At 48.2% G+C, this 19,213-nt stretch overlaps 1 protein-coding gene across 1 annotated transcript in view; it reads left to right on the forward strand.

Annotated features, from left to right (window-relative positions):
- Positions 1–19,213, forward strand: part of macf1b (microtubule actin crosslinking factor 1b) — a 565,261-nt gene that overhangs the window by 400,681 nt on the left and 145,367 nt on the right. Inside the window, exons 20-21 of the mRNA XM_085987168.1 lie at positions 5,259–5,384; positions 14,786–14,956. Of these exons, the coding sequence (XP_085843294.1) occupies positions 5,259–5,384; positions 14,786–14,956 (297 nt within the window). The remainder of the gene's footprint in view (positions 1–5,258; positions 5,385–14,785; positions 14,957–19,213) is intronic.

The raw sequence follows: 19,213 nt of genomic DNA on the forward strand, positions 1-19,213 counted from the left end.
GTGCCAGAGTCCATAGAATTTTGGAAGATCTCTCTTGATTATTATTCTGTGGCCGCAAAATTCGGTTCCATAGCACCTGGTGTTTGGGCGCTCCAGGTGCAATGCTGATTTGAAGCCAGCACTGCCAATTTGGAGCTCAACGCTGGAGCTACTGTCCTCTCTTAAGCTCACACAGCTGAACACGTGTTCAGCAGCAGGAAGGACACCCCCGCCATTTAAAGGGATCATCAACTACTTACAGGTTAGTTGCTGGTTGATTTCTACTGGCTGTTGCTAAGTGTGTAGAAGTGTTTGCAGGGAATGGTGTGGCCGGTGCTGAAAGACTTTGTCCTGACTTCAAGGACTCTGCACAGACCACTTGCTGCAAGACTTGTGTGCAGCATTAGACATTCCACTTATCCTACAGCATGACAGGGAAGATGAGGAGAGGCGACGCAGAGCCGGACAAGTTGCTGACAGAGGGCGGAGGAGGAGCGGGAGAAGGGCTCTCAGCAGGAGGCCATATCCCCCCAAGGTGTTCAAGGAGGAATTCACCTACTTGAACCTAAGCGAGGAATAGAATATCACAGATCTGCGCTTCACCAAAGACACCCTCACTGAAATCTGCCACCTGCTGCAGGCAGAACTGCAGCCTCAGAGCAGGGCGAGGACCGCTTTGTCAGTGACTGTGAAGGTCATAGTGGCCATGAAATATTATGTGTTGGGCTCCTTCCAGGCTGGAGCAGGAGATATTTGCAACATCTCCCAGTTTGCCATGCACTGCATAAGGGACGTAACTGAGACTCTCTATTTCAAGAGCGCTGAATACATTTCCTTCTCTATGGCGAGAGGGCAGCAGGCAGCTTCTCAAGGATTGCAGGCTTTTCTAAGGTGCTGGGTGTCATTGACTGCAAGCATGTCGCTTTGCGGGCATCGCATCTCAACTCCGATGTACCGCAACCAGAACGGATTCAACTCCCTCAATGTCCAGCTGGTGTGCGACCATACTCAGCGAATCATGCAGGTCAATGCCCGGTATCCTGGTAGCAGTCATGATGCCTTCATTCTGCGGCAGTTAGCTGAACCATCTGCATTTCAGCCACCACGACAAACCAGAGGGTGGCTATTGGGAGACAAGTGCTATTCGTTAACAACATGGCTCATGGCTCTGGTGCACAACCCATGCACACATGGGCAGCGTTCATACAATGAAAGCCACGCTGCCACATGAAATATCATTGAGCAGACCATTGGTGTGCTGAAGCAATGCTTCCGCTGCCTGGATCGCTCTGGAGGAGCCCTGCAGTACTCGGCAGAGCGGGTGTCGAAATTTGTGGTGGCCTGCTGCATGCTGTACAGCCTCGTCACCATGAGGGCACAGTCCTTGTCATCTTCCATATGGCGATCAGCTGAGGAGCAGCAGGAGGAGGAAGAAAGGAAGAAAGAGGTGGCTATAGAGATGGTGGATGCATTGGTTGTCATTTTCCAAAATTCCATAGATTCTAGAACGGTTCCCACGGATTGGAAGGTAGCAAATGTAACCCCGCTATTTAAGAAAGGAGGGAGAGAGAAAAAGGGAACTACAGACCTGACATCAGTAGTAGGGAAAATGCTAGAATCTATTATTAAGGACATGGTAACAGGGCACTTAAAATAATAATAGGATTGGGCCGAGTCAACACGGATTTATGAAAGAGAAACCATGTTTGACGAGTTCTTTGCGGTTGTAACTAGCAGAATAGATAAGGGGGAGCCAGTGGATGTGGTGTATTTGGATTTTCAGAAGGCATTCGATAAGGTGCCACACAAGAGGTTATTAAACAAAATTAGGGCTTATGGGATTGTGGGTAATATACTAGCATGGATTGAGGATTGACAGAAACCAGAGAGTAGGAATAAACGGGTCATTTTCGGGTTGGCAGGCTGTAACTAGTGGAGTACCATAAGGATCAGTGCTTGGGCCTCAGCTATTCACAATCTACATCAATGATTTGGATGAGGGGACCAAATGTAATATATCCACGTTTTGCTGATGATACAAAGCTGGGTGGGAATGTAAGTTGTGAGGAGGATGCAAGGAGGCTTCAATTGTCCTATGAGGAGAGATTGAGTAGACTAGGCCTATATTCTCTAGAGTTTAAAATAATTTCCACTTTGGTAGGAAAAATAGAAAAGCAGAGTATTTTTTAAATGGAGAGAGATTGGGAAATGTTGATGTTCAGAGGGACCTGGGTGTCCTTGTACACGAATCACTGAAAGTTACCATGCAGGTACAGCAAGCAATTAGGAAAGCAAATGGTATGTTGGCCTTTATTACAAGAGGATTTGAGTATAATAGTAAAGGTGTCTTACTGCAATTATATAGGGCCCTGGTGAGACCACACCTGGGGTATTGTGTACAGTTTTGGTCTCCTTACCTAAGGAAGGATATACTTGCCATAGAGGGAGTGCAACGAAGGTTCACCAGACTGGTTCCTGGGATGGGGGGGATTGTCCTATGAGTTGAGATTGAGTAGACTAGGCCTATATTCTCTAGAGTTTAGAAGAATGAGAGGTGATCTCATTGAAACATACAAAATTCTTACAGGACTTGACAGGGTAGATGCAGGGAGGATGTTTCCCCTGGCTGAGGTGTCTAGAACCAGGGGTCACAGTCTCAGAATAAGGGGTCGGCCATTTAGGACTGAGATGAGGAGAAATGTCTTCACTCAGAGGGTGGTGAATCTTTGGAATTCTCTACCCCAGAGGGCTGTAGAGGCTCAGTCGTTGAGTATATTCTGGACAGAGATCGATAGATTTTTGAATATTAAGGGAATCAAGGGGTATGGGGATAGTGCAGGAAAGTGGAGATGAGCTCGAAGATCAGCCATGATCTTATTAAATGGCGGAGCAGGCTCGAGGAGCAAATGGCCGACTCCTGCTCCTATTTAAAAAAAAATTAAATAGAAGACTTGCATTTATATAGTGCCTTTCAGGACCTCAGGATAATAACCAGATCATCTCTTTTTTAGTGATGTTGATTGAGGGATAAATATTAGTTAGAACATTGGGGCTAACCCCCCTGCTCTTCTAAATAATGGCCGTGGAATCTTTTATGTCCACCTGAGAGGGCAGATGGAGCCTCGGTTTAACATCTCATCCAAAATACAGTACCTCTGACAGTGCGGCGCTCCCTCAGTACTGCACTGGAGTGTCAACCTAGATTTTTGTGCTCAAGTCTCTGGAGTGGGATCTGAACCCACAACCTTCTGACTCGGAGACGAGAGTGCTACCCACTGAGCCATGGCTGAAGGGAAGCAGCAACCCAGACAGCCCCTTTCTGCCCGGGCTGTCCGTGACTGACTCATCCAGCTGCAATACCAATAAATGTGACCCCAATTCCACATTCACCAATAGTCCCACACCTTACCTTCTCTCTGTCACTGATCATCACAGCGTCTGCTTGACCACAATGCAAAAATAAAAGCCAACACAATATAAACATTCCAAACCAAATTTATGTATGAAATCATGCCACATTGCATACAAACGTAAACTGATCACCCATGTGCATTCCCTTTGTGTCTGTATTCCATGTCCCTTTACCTGTCCTATATGTCCTAATGTTTCTATAGATAGATTTCTAGACACAAAAGGCATCAAGGGGTATGGGGAGTGAGCGGGAATATGGTATTGAGAAAGAGCATAAGCCATGATCATATTGAATGGCGGAGCAGGCTCGAAGGGCTGAATGGCTTACTCCTGCTCCTATTTTTCTATGTTTCTATATCCTAGTGCTCCTACGCAGTGCTACCCCAGTGGCTGCAACACAGCTAGTGGAAGGTTGCTGGCTTCCAGTGAAGGACACTGCGGATGACCTTGGAGGATGACCTCGAGCAGCTCTGAGCCTAGAAGGTCCAGTTTCGGACTGCACCACCTCAGCATGGGCGGCAGCAGTCTGGGTTGGCTGGCTGACAGGCAACAGCAAGGGCACTGGTGGAGTGGCAGTGGTGGGAGGACGAATAGAAACCTAGAAACATAGAAGATAGGAGCAGGAGTAGGCCATTCGGCCCCTCGAGCCTGCTCCGCCATTCCCTGAGATCATGGCTGATCATCCAAATTCAGTACCCTGTCCCTGCTTTCTCCCCAAATCCCTTGATCCCTTTAGCCTTAAGAAATATATCTAACTCCTTCTTGAATATATTTAATGAATTGGCCTCAACTGCCTTCTGTGGTAGAGAATTCCAGAGGTTCACCACTCTCTGGGTGAAGAAATTCCTCTGCATTTCTGTCCTAAATGGCTTACCCCTTATCCTTAGACTGTGACCCCTGGTTCTGGACTCCCCAACCATCGGGAACATCCTTCCTGCATCTAGTCTGTCTAGTCCTGTTAGAATTTTATAAGTTTCAATGAGATCCCCTCTCATTCTTCTAAACTCTAGTGAATATAAGCCTATTCGACCCAATCTCTCTTCATACGTCACCAGAATGCTGCCATCCTGAGAGGACAGCAGGTTCATGTTCCACAGAACCACTGCCACTACCCCAGGGCGGCGCCTCTGCAATCCTAGTAATCTGTTGGAGGACAGTTTGCTGAACTTTTGTGACACCCTACAAGCCTCTTTGAACACTGGTAAACCCAGCCACAATGGCAGCAGTCTGAACCTGCGTGGCAGCAAGCTGAGCTTCCATTGCAGCACTCAGACGTTGGGGGGCTTCTGCTTGTGCTGCAGTGGAAGCTGTACCAGGTCCTCAGGGCTTGACTTCTGGCATTGACCGCCACCCTACCTGCTTCTCATTGCAGAGTTTGTCTAAAGGGCCTCCTGGCCCCCTGTGTTTAGAGGACCTCTCTCCTCCTGTCCACCTCCTCCACAAAGGCCTCCAGTTAAGTGTCTTGAGAACCTTGGAGCATGCTCTCTGCCCTGTTGTGCCATTAGTCAGTGTTCTTGCAGGTCAGACTCTCTTCCTCAGCCACTTCCAGCACCTGCTCCAGCCAGAATGCACCTCCCCTTTAAGAGGTGCAGGCTGGCTTTAAGTGGTGCTAGCCTCGCACGAACTTGGGCCCCCTGCTGAGGCATTCAACCACTCAACATTCCGTTTACAGCAGCTTTGACACTGCAATCATGTAAATTACCAGGCAGCATGAAGTTTGCGGGGAGGCGGATAGGGGGAGAGGGCGACGGGGAGGTGAGGAGGGGGAAGGAGATGGGGAGAGGTCATGTAGCACTGAAGGGCGGGATTAATGGAGTGTGTCTGGAGACTTCATTGATGAAGAATTCAATCGTGTCCCTTGTGTTCAGGTGCAGGACCTGAATCTGGAGATTCAAGAACTGTTCCTGTGGATCGAACAAGTCGAAGGGAAACTGGCTGTGAAAGCGTTCTGCGGACTTCCTGAGACAGCCCAGGAGAAGCTGCGAGTGCACCTGGTGAGTGATGGGGACTGCGGGGAATGTCAGTCATGCCTACTGCTGACACTGGTCATGGTGATGCTGGGGTGGGCTGTGCTCAACCCCTGACCTCACACCCAATCCTCCCCGATTGTCCAGCGTCAGAAATAATTTCAACAGACTCACAACAGGAAGTCCAGCTATGAGTGGGGGGATGGACGTAGTGAGCATGGAGCATGACCACGGGCCCCTGCCACAGTGTGGTCTGGCCAATTGCCTCAAACACAACCTCAGGCATGTACAGGACCTCGGGTACAGTCGGCATAGAACCTGCCACCCCAGCACATGGAATCTACAACCCCACCCCCACCACATGGAATCTCCCACCACCGCCCCCACCACATGGAATCTCCCACCCCGCCCCCACCACATGGAATCTCCCACCCCACCCCCACCACATGGAATCTCCCACCCCACCACATGGAATCTCCCACCCCCGCTCCCATCACATGGAATCTACCAGCCCGCCCCCACCACATGGAATCTCCCACCCCGCCACATGGAATCTCCCACCCCCGCCCCCACCACATGGAATCTCCTACCCCCGCCCCCACCACATGGAATCTCCCACCCCCGCCCCCACTACATGGAATCTCCCACCCCCACCCCCACCACCACCCCCGCCCCCGCCACATGGAATCTCCCACCCCCACCCCCACCACATGGAATCTCCCACCACCCCCACCACATGGAATCTCCCTCCCCGCCCCCACCACATGGAATCTCCCACCCCCCCCCACCACATGGAATCTCCCACCCCCGCCCCCACCACATGGTATCTCTGTCCCCCGGAATTCTTCCTTTGCCTTTTGGGCCATGTTTGACGCTGACCTGTGACCTGTATCTGCTATTGAGGCTAACTTGGTTGTGTTTTGTCTTCTTCCCACAAACTTAATCTAAATGGCACAGAGACAGAGACTCAAAGCTTAATTCCTGATATTTTGGGTTATCTCAGACTGGAACTTTGGATCTACATTTTAGCCATAGAGTCATAGAGTCATAGAGTTTTACAGCACAGAAAGAGGCCCTTCGGCCCATCGTGTCTGCGCCGCCCATCCATCCCTGTCCAGTCTAATCCCATTTTCCAGCATTTGGTCCATAGCCTTGTATGCAATGGCATTTCAAGTGCTCATCCAAATGCTTCTTGAATGTTGTGAGGGTTCCTGCCTCTACCACCCTTTCAGGCATTGAATTCCACATTCCAACCACCCTCTGGGTGAAAAAGTTCCTCCTCAAATCCCCTCTAAATCTCCTGCCCCTTACCCTAAATCTATGCCCCCTTGTTATTGACCCCCCCACTAAGGGGAAAAGTTCCTCTTTATCTACCCTATCTATGCCCCTGATCATTTTGTACACCTCAATCAGGTCCCCCCTCAGCCTTCTCTGCTCCAAGGAAAACAACCCCAGCCTGTCCAGCCTCTCTTCATAGCTGAGGCGCTCCATCCCAGGTAACATCCTGGTGAATCTTCTCTGCACCCTCTCCAAAGCAATCACATCCTTCCTATAGTGAGGCGACCAGAACTGCACACAGTACTCCAGCTGTGGCCTCACCAGCGTTTTGTACAGCTCCATCATAACCTCCCTGCTCTTATATTCTATGCCTCGGCTAATGAAGGCAAGTATCCCATATGCCTTTTTAACCACCTTATCTACCTGCTCCGCTGCCTTCAGGGATCTATGTACATGTACACCAAGGTCCCTCTGACCCTCTGTACTTCCTAGGGTCCTACCACTCATTGTGTATTCCGTTGCCTTATTTGTCCGTCCAAAATGCATCACCTCGCACTTTTCAGGGTTAAATTCCATTTGCCACTTTTCCGCCCATCTGACCAACCCGTTTATATCGTCCTGTAGCCTGAGGCTTTCCTCCTCGCAATTTACCACCCCACCAATTTTCGTGTCATCTGCGAACTTACTGATCATACCTTTTACATTCTCATCCAAATCATTTATGTAGATCACAAACAACAAGGGACCCAGCACCGATCCCTGAGGTACCCCACTGGACACAGGCTTCCAGTCACAAAAGCAACCTTCGACCATCACCCTCTGCCTCCTGCCACTCAGCCAGTTTAGGATCCAACGCGCCAAGGCACCCTGGATCCCATGGGCTCTTACCTTCTTGACCAGTCTCCTATGCGGGACTTTGTCAAAAGCTTTACTGAAGTCCATGTAAACCACATCCACAGCATTTCCCTCATCCACCCCCGTAGTCAGCCCCTCGAAAAATTCAATCAGATTTGTCAGACATGATTTACCCTTGACAAAGCCATGTTGACTATCCCCGATTAATCCTTGCCTCTCCAAGTGGAGATTAATTTTGTCCCTCAGAATTTTTTCCAATAATTTCCCCACCACAGATGTTAGGCTCACTGGCCTGTAATTCCCTGGTTTATCCCTGCTACCCTTCTTGAATAATGGTACTACGTTAGCTGTTCTCCAGTCCTCTGGTACATCCCCTGTGGCCAGAGAGGTTCTGAAAATTTGTGTCAGAGCCCCTGCAATCTCCTCCTTTGCCTCCCACAGCAGCCTGGGATACATCTCGTCCGGGCCTGGGGATTTATCCACTTTTTGGCCTGCTAAAACCGCTAGCACCTCCTCCCTCTCGATGCTAATATGTTCAAGTATGTCACAGTCCCCTTGCCCGATTTCTATGTCTGCATCGTCTTTCTCCATAGTGAACACAGATGCAAAAAATTCATTTAAAACCCCGCCTACATCCTCTGGCTCTTCACACAGATTGCCACTTTGGTCCCTAATGGGCCCTACCCTTTCCCTGGTTATCCTCTTGCCCTTAATATACTTATACATAGATACATAGAAGATAGGAGCAGGAGTAGGCCATTCGGCCCTTCGTGCCTGCTCCGCCATTTAATGAGATCATGGCTGATCCTTTAATTCAGTATCCCGTCCCCGCCTTCTCTCCGTAACCCTTAACCCCTTTTGCCCGTAGAAATATATCTAATTCCCTCTTAAATATATTTAATGAGCTGGCGTACACTGCCCTCTGTGGCAATGAGTTCCACAGGTTCACCACTCTCTGAGTGAAGAAATTCCCCCTCATCTCTGCCCTAAATGGTTTAGCCCTTATCCTTAAATTATGTCCTCTAGTTCTGTTTTCACCCGCCAAGGGAAACATTCCTTCTGCATCCAGTCTGTCTAGACCTGTCAGAATTTTATACACTTCTATGAGGTCCCCTCTCAATCTTCTAAACTCCAGTGTGTACATCCCTAAACTACATAGTCTCTCCTCATAGGTCATTCCCGCCATTCCTGGTATCAGCCTGGTGAATCGCCGCTGCACCCCCTCCATGGCAAGAACATCCTTCCTCAGATGAGGCGACCAAAACTGTACACAGTACTCGAGGTGTGGTCTCACCAGTGCCCTGTACAGCTGCAGCAAGGTATCCCTGTTCCTGTATTCTAACCCTTTTGCTATGAAGGCCAGCATACCGTTTGCCTTCTTGACCGCCTGTTGCACCTGCATGCTCGCCTTCAGTGACTGGTGTACAAGAACACCCAGGTCTCTCTGTACTTCCCCCTCTCCCAATCTATTGCCATTTAAATAATAATTTGCCCTCCCGTTCCTGCACCCAAGGTGGATAACTTCGCACTTGTCCACATTATAGTGCATCTGCCATTTATCCGCCCAATCGCCCAGTCTGTCCAAATCGCTCTGGAGCTTCCTGGTCTCTTCCTCTGAGCCCACCCCACCTCCTAGTTTAGTGTCGTCTGCAAATTTGGAAATGCTGCATCCGACTCCCTGATCCAGGTCATTAATGTAAATTGTGAACAGCTGGGGGCCCAGGACAGATCCCTGTGGTACCCCACTTGTTACTGCCTGCCATTCAGAAAATGAGCCGTTTATTCCAACTCTCTGTTTTCTATCTGACAGCCAGTTCCCTATCCACGCCAAAACTTTCCCCTTTATCCCATGAGCCTCAATTTTCCATGCTAATCTTTTATGTGGGACCTTATCGAAGGCCTTTTGGAAGTCCAGGTACACCACATCTACTGGCTCTCCCCCATCTATTCTACCAGTTACTCCCTCAAAAAATTCCAATAGATTAGTCAAGCACGATTTACCCTTTGTAAATCCATGTTGACTCTGTCCTATCCTGTCCCCATTTGCTAAGTGCTCCGCTATTTCATCCTTAATGATGGACTCCAGCATTTTGCCCACAACTGATGTAAGGCTTACAGGTCTGTAATTACCTGCTTTTTCCCTACCCCCCTTTTTGAATAGTGGGGTAACGTTAGCTACCCTCCAATCCATCGGCACTGTTCCCGAGTCTAATGAATTCTGAAAAATCATCCTTAGTGCATCCGCTATCTCTAGGGCCACCTCCTTCAGTACCCTAGGATGCATGTTATCAGGCCCTGGGGATTTGTCCACCTTCAATCCCTTTAGCTTCCTTAACACCATATTCTTAGAGATATTGATTTGCGTCAGTTCCTCCTTTGCCAATGTCCCTATTTTTCCCGATATCCCAGGGAGGTTTTTTGTGTCTTCCTTCGTAAAGACTGACCCAAAGTATGCATTTAGTTGATCTGCCATTTCCTTATTTCCCATTATATATTCCCCCGTATCTGACTGCAATGGACCAACTTTGGTTTTCACCAGTCTTTTCCTTTTGATATATTTATAAAAGCTTTTGGAGTTAGTTTTTATATTTTCCGCCAGCTTGTTTTCGTAAGCTATTTTGCCCCTCTTGATCATGCCCTTTGCCCTCCTTTGCTCTATCTTAAACTGTTCCCAATCTTCCGCTCTGGCGCTTTTTTTGGCTATTTTATACGCCCTATCTTTGGATTTTATGCTGTCTCTAATTTCCCCTGTTATCCACGGTTGAGTCACCTTTTTAGATTTCCTTTTATGCCAGATTGGTATAAACAATTTTTGCAATTTTGTCATTCTATCTTTATAAAACATCTTAGGATTTTCCTTTATTTTTGCTCGCCAGTGTTATTTCATGGCTCCTCCTCGCCCTCCTAATTTCTTTTTTAAGTATGCCCCTGCACTTTTTATACTCCTCTAGGGCTTCTTCCGTCTTTAGTCTTTTGTAACTGCCAAAAGCCCCCCTTTTATTTCTAATGCATTTTTGTATATCCCTTGTCATCCAAGGTTCCCTTTGCTTGTTGGTCCCACCCTTGACCTTTACAGGAACATGTTGGCATTGTACTCTCTCTATTTCCCTTCTGAAAGTCTCCCACTGTTTTGATGTGGATTTTCCTATAAGCAGCTGCTCCCAGTCCACTTTGGCCAGATCCTGCCTTATCATATTAAAATCGGCCTTCCCCCAATTTAGAACCCTTATTTCCGGGCCGTCTTTGTCTTTTTCCATGACCACCTTAAATCTCACCGAATTATGGTCACTGTCGCCAAAATGCTCTCCTACTGACACTTCCACCACTTGCCCGGCTACATTCCCCAGAATTAGGTCCAGTACCGCCCCCTCTCTTGTAGGACTTTCGACATGTTGGCTCAAAAAGCTCTCCTGGATGCACTTTAAGAATTCTGCACCCTCTAAGCCTTTCACACTCTGACTGTCCCAATTTATATTGGGGAAGTTGAAATCCCCCACTATTATTACCCTATTATTTTCGCACTTTTCTGAGATTTGCCTACATACCTGTTCCTCTATCTCCCCCTGACTGTTTGAGGGCCTATAGTACACTCCCAGCAAAGTGCTTGCCCCCTTTTTGTTTTTAAGTTCTACCCATATGGCCTCATTAGAGGAACCCGCTAATATATCATCCCTCCTTACAGCAGTAATTGACTCCTTAATTAATATTGCAACACCCCCTCCCCTTTTACACCCCCCTCTGTCTCACCTGAAGATTCTATACCCCGGAATATTGAGCTGCCAGTCCTGACCCTCCCTCAACCATGTCTCCGTGATAGCAACAATATCGTACTCCCATGTGTTCAACAACAACTTCAGTTCATCCACCTTATTTGCAAGACTCCTTGCATTAAAATAAATGCCTTCCAGCCCTGCCATATTCTCTTTTGCCTTCACATATTTGCTCTGCCTTCCCAGCTGACTTGTTTTTCCCTCTGTATTTGGCTGTAAATCACCCCCTACTATAGCTCCACTCTGTACCCCAACTCCCTGCCAAGTTAGTTTAAACCCTCCCCAGCAGTGCTAGCAAACCTCCCCGCAAGGATATTGGTTCCCCTCTGGTTCAGGTGTAAACCGTCCGACTTGTACAAGTCCCACCTTTCCCAGAAGCAGACCCAGTGATCCAGGAAACTAAAGCCCTCCCCCCTGCACCATCCCTTTAGCCACGCATTCATCTGTTCTATCTTCCTATTCCTATACTTACTAGCACGTGGCACCGGGAGTAATCCAGAGATTACAACCTTTGAAGTCCTGCTCTTTAATCCTTCACCTAGCTCCCTAAATTCTTGCTGCAGGACCTCATCCCTCTTTTTACCTATGTCATTGGTACCAATGTGGACCACGACCACTGGCTCTTCACCCTCCCCCTCCAGAATGCCCTTAAGCCGCTCAGTGACATCCTTGACCCTGGCACCAGGGAGGCAACAAACCATCCTGGATTCACGTCTACGGCCACAGAAACGCCTATCTGTTCCCCTTACTATAGAATCCCCTACCACTATTGCTCTCCCACTCTTTTTCCCCCCTTCCTGGGCAGCAGGAGCACCCCCAGTGCCAGGAAGTTGGCTGCTGCTGCCTTCCCCTGGTGAGTCATCCCCCCCAACAGTATCCAAAGCGGTATACTTGTTTGAAAGGGGGATGTCCGCAGGGGTTCCCTGCACTACCTGCCTGCCTTTGTTGCTCCGCCTGATGGTCACCCCCTGTGCTGCCCTACCCTGAGGCGTGAACAACTCGCTAAACGTGCTATCCACGAGCCTCTCAGCATCGCGCATGCTCCAAAATTCATCCACCCGCAGCTCGAGCGCCACAATGCGGTCTACAAGTAGCTGCAGCTGGATGCATTTCCTGCACACATGGTCGTCAGGGACACTGGCAGCATCCCTGACTTCCCACATAGAGCAGGAGGAGCAGAACACGGGCCTGAAGTCTCCTGCCATGACTTACTCCTTTAATTAATTTTTAAAATTTATTCAATACCCCAGTTACATGTATGCTCTAGGGCGCTTTATTTACCAACTATCCCCACTACACCACAGAATTTTAACACCACAGAATTCAAGCTTGTATTGAAAAAAGAGAAATACTCACCAACCAATCACCTACCTGCTCCCTGGTGACGTCATACACTGATTACTTTTTACCTCTCTCCCCGCTGCTGAGTTGGTACGCCTCGCCTCTCTCCGGTTTTTATACCGGTCTCACCACGCTGCTCCCGACTGGTCTCGGGCCTCGCCTCTCTCCGGTTTTTATACCGGTCTCACCACGCTGCTCCCGACTGGTCTCGGGCCTCGCCGCTCTCCGGTTTTTATACCGGTCTCACCACGCTGCTCCCGACTGGTCCCGACTGGTCTCGGGCCTCGCCTCTCTCCGGTTTTTATACCGGTCTCACCACGCTGCTCCCACTGGTCCCGACTGGTCTCGGGCCTCGCCTCTCTCCGGTTTTTATACCGGTCTCACCACGCTGCTCCCGCTGGTCCCGACTGGTCTCGGGCCTCGCCGCTCTCCGGTTTTTATACCGGTCTCACCACGCTGCTCCCGACTGGTCCCGACTGGTCTCGGGCCTCGCCGCTCTCCGGTTTTTATACCGGTCTCACCACGCTGCTCCCGGCTGGTCCCGATTGGTCTCGGGCCTCGCCTCTCTCCGGTTTTTATACCGGTCTCACCACGCTGCTCCCGCTGGTCCCGACTGGTCTCGGGCCTCGCCGCTCTCCGGTTTTTATACCGGTCTCACCACACTGGTCCCGACTGGTCTCGGGCCTCGCCTCTCTCCGGTTTTTATACCGGTCTCACCACGCTGCTCCCGCTGCTCCTGACTGGTCTCGGGCCTCGCCGCTCTCCGGTTTTTATACCGGTCTCACCACGCTGCTCCCGCTGGTCCCGACTGGTCTCGGGCCTCGCCTCTCTCCGGTTTTTATACCGGTCTCACCACGCTGCTCCCGCTGGTCCCGACTGGTCTCGGGCCTCGCCTCTCTCCGGTTTTTATACCGGTCTCACCACGCTGCTCCCGACTGGTCTCGGGCCTCGCCGCTCTCCGGTTTTTATACCGGTCTCACCACGCTGCTCCCGACTGGTCTCGGGCCTCGCCTCTCTCCGGTTTTTATACCGGTCTCACCACGCTGCTCCCGACTGGTCTCGGGCCTCGCCTCTCTCCGGTTTTTATACCGGTCTCACCACGCTGCTCCCGACTGGTCTCGGGCCTCGCCGCTCTCCGGTTTTTATACCGGTCTCACCACGCTGCTCCCGACTGGTCTCGGGCCTCGCCTCTCTCCGGTTTTTATACCGGTCTCACCACGCTGCTCCCGACTGGTCTCGGGCCTCGCCTCTCTCCGGTTTTTATACCGGTCTCACCACGCTGCTCCCGACTGGTCCCGACTGGTCTCGGGCCTCGCCTCTCTCCGGTTTTTATACCGGTCTCACCACGCTGCTCCCGCTGGTCCCGACTGGTCTCGGGCCTCGCCTCTCTCCGGTTTTTATACCGGTCTCACCACGCTGCTCCCGCTGGTCCCGACTGGTCTCGGGCCTCGCCTCTCTCCGGTTTTTATACCGGTCTCACCACGCTGCTCCCGACTGGTCTCGGGCCTCGCCGCTCTCCGGTTTTTATACCGGTCTCACCACGCTGCTCCCGACTGGTCTCGGGCCTCGCCTCTCTCCGGTTTTTATACCGGTCTCACCACGCTGCTCCCGCTGGTCCCGACTGGTCTCGGGCCTCGCCTCTCTCTGGTTTTTATACCGGTCTCACCACGCTGCTCCCGACTGGTCTCGGGCCTCGCCTCTCTCCGGTTTTTATACCGGTCTCACCACGCTGCTCCCGCTGGTCCCGACTAATCTTGTTTAATTAATTCTCAGGATGCGGGCATCGCTGACCAGGCTGGCATTTATTGCCCATCGCCTTCTTCCTGAACCCATGGTAGTGGGTTTGATACAAACTGAGTGGCTCGCTGGGCTCATTTCAGAGGGCAGTTAAGAGTCAACAATGTTCGTGCGGGCCTGGAGTCACATGTAGGCCAGACCGGGTACGGACGGCAGATTTCCTTCCCTAAAGGACATCAGTGAACCAGTTGGGTTTTTACGACAATCTGACAGCTTCATGGTCACTTTTACTGATCCCAGCTTTTATTTCCAGATTTTTTACACTGAATTCCCAGATTCTCTAGTTGTCAGATATTGCATCAAAGTTCCTTTTTCTAATAAATGTCAATGAAATGTTGAGATCTTCAGATTCTCAGTTCTTTGATCTCAATGATTTGCTCTTCACAGGAGTTGTGTAAAGAGCTGGAATCCAAACAGTGCGCGTACAACAGTGTTCACAATATGATGGAACGACTGCTCAGTGACAGAGACATCCCAAAGGGATCCAACACAGAGCACAGCCTCGACTTACTGCAGCAGAAGTGGGAGGCCGTGCTCCTAAAAGTACAGCAAAGAAAGGTAACAGGATGCAGTGTACACGAGAGAGAGAGACAGAGAGAGAGAGATGGGGAGAATGTGCACATCACACGAGAGAGAGAGATGGGGGAGAATGTGTACATCACATGAGAGAGAGAGAGATGGGGGAGAATGTGTACATCACATGAGAGAGAGAGAACGTGTACATCACACGAGAGAGAGTACACATATGAGCGAATGTGTACATCACACAAGAGAGTGTGTACATCACATGAGAGAGAGAGAGAGAGACGGGGTGAATGTGTACATCACACGAGAGAGAGAGAGAGAGAGCATGTACATCACACGAGAGAGCGTGTACATCACACGAGAGAACATGTACATCACACGAGAGAGCATGTACATCACACGAGAGAGCGTGTACATCACACGAGAGAATGTGTACATTAAAAAGGCTTGTAAGAAAGGTACGGCTATAATCATGGGAGATTTTAATCTTCATATTGATTTGACAAAGCAAATTGGCAAAGGTAGACTTGAGGAAGAGTTCTTAGAGTGTATGCGGGATGGTTTCTTGGAACAATAGGTTGTGGAACCAACCAGGGAGAAGACTATTTTAGATCTGGTAATGTGTAACGAGGCTGGATTAATTAATGATCTCGAAGTGAAGGATCCTCTTGGCAAGAGTGATCATAGCATGGTAGAATTTCAAATTCAGTTTGAGGGTGAGAAAGCTAGGTCTCAAACTAGTGTCCTGAACTTAAGTAAAGGTAATTACAAAGATATGAAGGTGTACTTGGTTAAAGTGGACTGGGAAAATATATTACAGGGTAAGACTGTAGAAAAGCAGTGGCAAACATTTAAGGAGATATTTCATAACTCTCAGCAAAGATATATTCCAGTGAGAAAGAAAGACTCTAAGAGAAGGATGAACCATCCGTGGCTAACTAAGGAAGTAAAGGATGGTATCAAATTGAAAACAAAGGCATACAATGTTGCAAAGAATAGTGGAAGGCCAGAGGATTGGGACATTTTTAAAAACCAGCAAAGGATGACTAAAAAAATGATAGAGAGAAGATAGCTTATGAGAGTAAGCTAGCAAGAAATATAAAAACAGACAGTGAGAGCTTCTACAGGTATATAAAAAGGAAGAGAATAGCTAAAGTAAATGTTGGTCCGGTAGAGGATGAGTCTGGGGAATTAATAATGGGAAGCAGGGAAATGGCGGAGACTTTGAACAAATATTTTGTATCGGTCTTCATGATAGAAGACACTAAAAGCATCCCATTAATGGATAATCAAGGGGCTATTGGGATGGGGGGGAAACTTAAAACAATCACTATCACTAGAGAGAAAGTACTAGGCAAACTAATGGGACTAAAGGTGGACAAGTCCCCTGGACCCGATGGCCTGCATCCTAGGGTCTTAAAAGAGGTAGCTGCAGAGATAGTGTATATGTTGGTTGTAATCTACCAAAATTCCCTGGATTCTGGAGAGGTCCCCGCAGACTGGAGAACTGCAAATGTAACACTCCTATTTAAGAAAGGAGGGAGACAGAAAGCAGGCAACTATAGACCAGTTAGCCTAACATCTGTCATTGGGAAAATGCTGGAGTCCATCATTAAGGAAGTGGTAGCAGGACATTTAGAAAATCGTAATATAGTCAAGCAGAGTCAGCATGGTTTTATGAAAGGGAAATCATGTTTGACAAATTTGCTGGAGTTCTTTGAGGATGTAATGAGCAGGGTGGGTAAAGGGGAACCAGTAGATGTCATGTATTTGGATTTCCAGAAGGCATTTGATAAGGTGCCACATAAAAGGTTACTGCACAAGATAAGATCTCACGAGGTTGGGGGTAATATATTAGCATGGATAGTAGATTGGCTAACTAACAGAAAACAGAGAGTCGGGATAAATGGATCATTTTCAGGTTGGCAAACTGTAACTAGTGGGGTGCCGCAGGGATCAGTGCTGGGGCCTCAACTATTTACAATCTATATTAATGACTTGGATGAAGGGACCGAGTGTAATGTAGCCAAATTTGCTGATGATACAAAGATAGGTGGGAAAGCAAATTGTGTGGAGGACGCAAAGAATCTCCAAAGGGATATAGATAGGCTCAGTGAGTGGGCAGAAATCTGGCAGATGGTGTATAATGTGGGAAAATGCGAGGTTATCCACTTTAGTAGGAAAAATAAAAAGCAAATTATTATTTAAATGGGGAAAGATTACAAAATGCTGAGGTACAGAGGGGTCTGGGGGTCCTTGTACATGAATCACAAAAGGTTAGCATGCTGGTACAGCAAGTAATTAGGAATGCAATTAGGAATGTTGGCCTTTATTGCAAAGGAAATGGAGTATAAAAGTAGGGAAGTCCTGTTAGAACTGTACAGGGCGTTGGTGAGACCACACCTGGAGTACTGCGTACAGTTTTGGTCTCCTTATTTAAGGAAGGCTATACTTGCATTGGAGGCAGTTCAGAGAAGGTTCACGAGGTTGATTCCGGAGATGAAGGGGTTGTCTAATGAAGAAAGGTTGAGCAGGTTGGGCCTATACTCATTGGAGTTTAGAAGAATGAGAGGGGATCTTATTGAAACATCTAATATTCTGAAGGGGCTTGACAGAGTAGATGCAGAGAGGACGTTTCCCCTCATGGGGGAATCTAGAACTAAGGGGCATAATTTCAGAATAAGGGGGCACCCATTTAAATCAGAAATGAGGAGGAATTTCTTCTCTCAGAGGGTCGTGATTCTTTGGAATTCTCTTCCCCAGAGAGCTGTGAAGGCTGGGTCATTGAATATATTTACGGTGGAGATAGACAGATTTTTGAATGGTAAGGGACTGAAGGGTTATGGGGAGCGGGCAGGGAAGTGGAGTTGCAGCCAAGATCAGATCAACCATGAGGGGCCGAATGACCTACTCCTGCTCCTACATCTTATGTTCTATGTTCTTATGGCAGCATGGATATGGAATTGGCTAAGTGACAGGAAACAGAAAGTAGTGGTGAACGGTTTTTTTTCGGACTGGATGAAGGTATACAGTGGTGTTCCCCAGGGGTCGGTTCTAGGACCACTGCTTTTCTTGATATATATTAATGACTTGGACGTGGGTGCACAGGGCACAGTTTCAAAATTTGCAGCTGACACAAAACTTGAAAGTATAGTGAACAGTGAGGAGGAGAGTGGGGAAAGTGCGGTATGAGGGACGAGTTGGCTAAGGTAGATTAGGAAACTACATTAAAAGGTATGACTGGACGAGCAATGGCAAGCATTTAAAGAATTAATACATAATGTACAACAAATATACATTCCTTTAAGGCACAAAAACCCCTTAGGAAAAGTGGTCCAACTGTGGCTAACAAAAGATGTTAATAGTATTAGATCAAAGCAAGAGGCTTATAATGCTGCCAAAAAGAGTAGTAAGCCTGAGGATTGGAAGGATTTTAGAATTCAGCAAAGGAGGACCAAGAAATTGATAAAGAAAGGGAAAATAGAATATGAGAGTAAACTAGCGAGTGACATAAAAACAGACTGTAAAAGCCTCTATAGGTACGTAAAAAGGAAAAGATTGTCGAAATTAAAATTTGGTTCCCTTACAGGCTGAGACAGGAGAAATTATAATGGCGAATAAGGAAATGGCAGAGAAGTTAAACAAATACTTTGTGTCTGTCTTCACGGAAGAAGATGCAAAAAGCAAGGGTCTAGCGAGATTGAGGAACTGATAGAAATTAGTATTAGTAAAACAATAGTACTGGAGATATTAATGGGACTGAAAGCCCCTGGACCTGATGGCCTACATCCTAGGGTTTTAAAAGAGGTAGCTATAGAGATAGTGGATGCATTGGTTGTCATCTTCCAAAATTCCATAGATTCTAGAACGGTTCCCACAGATTGGAAGGTGGCAAATGTAACCCCACTATTTAAGAAAGGAGGGAGAGAGAAAACGGGGAACGAGACCAGTTAGCCTGACATCAGTTGTAGGGAAACTGCGAGAATCTATTATTAAGGACATGGTAACAGGGCACTTAGAAAATAATAATAGGATTGGGCAGTGTCAAAACGGATTTATGAAAGGGAAATCGTGTTTGATGAATCTGTTAGAGTTCTTTGCGGTTGTAACTAGCAGAATAGATAAGGGGGAACCAATGGATGTGGTGTATTTGGATTTTCAGAAGGCATTCAATAAGGTGCCACACAAGAGGTTATTAAACAAAATTAGGGCTTATGGGATTGGGGGTAATGTACTAGAATGGATTGAAGATTGGATAATGGACAGAAAACAGAGAGTAGGAATAAACGG

The sequence above is a fragment of the Somniosus microcephalus genome, chromosome 5 (assembly GCF_052327205.1).
Source record: "Somniosus microcephalus isolate GS21.2 chromosome 5, FLI_Smic_1.0, whole genome shotgun sequence".
NCBI lineage: Eukaryota > Metazoa > Chordata > Chondrichthyes > Squaliformes > Somniosidae > Somniosus > Somniosus microcephalus.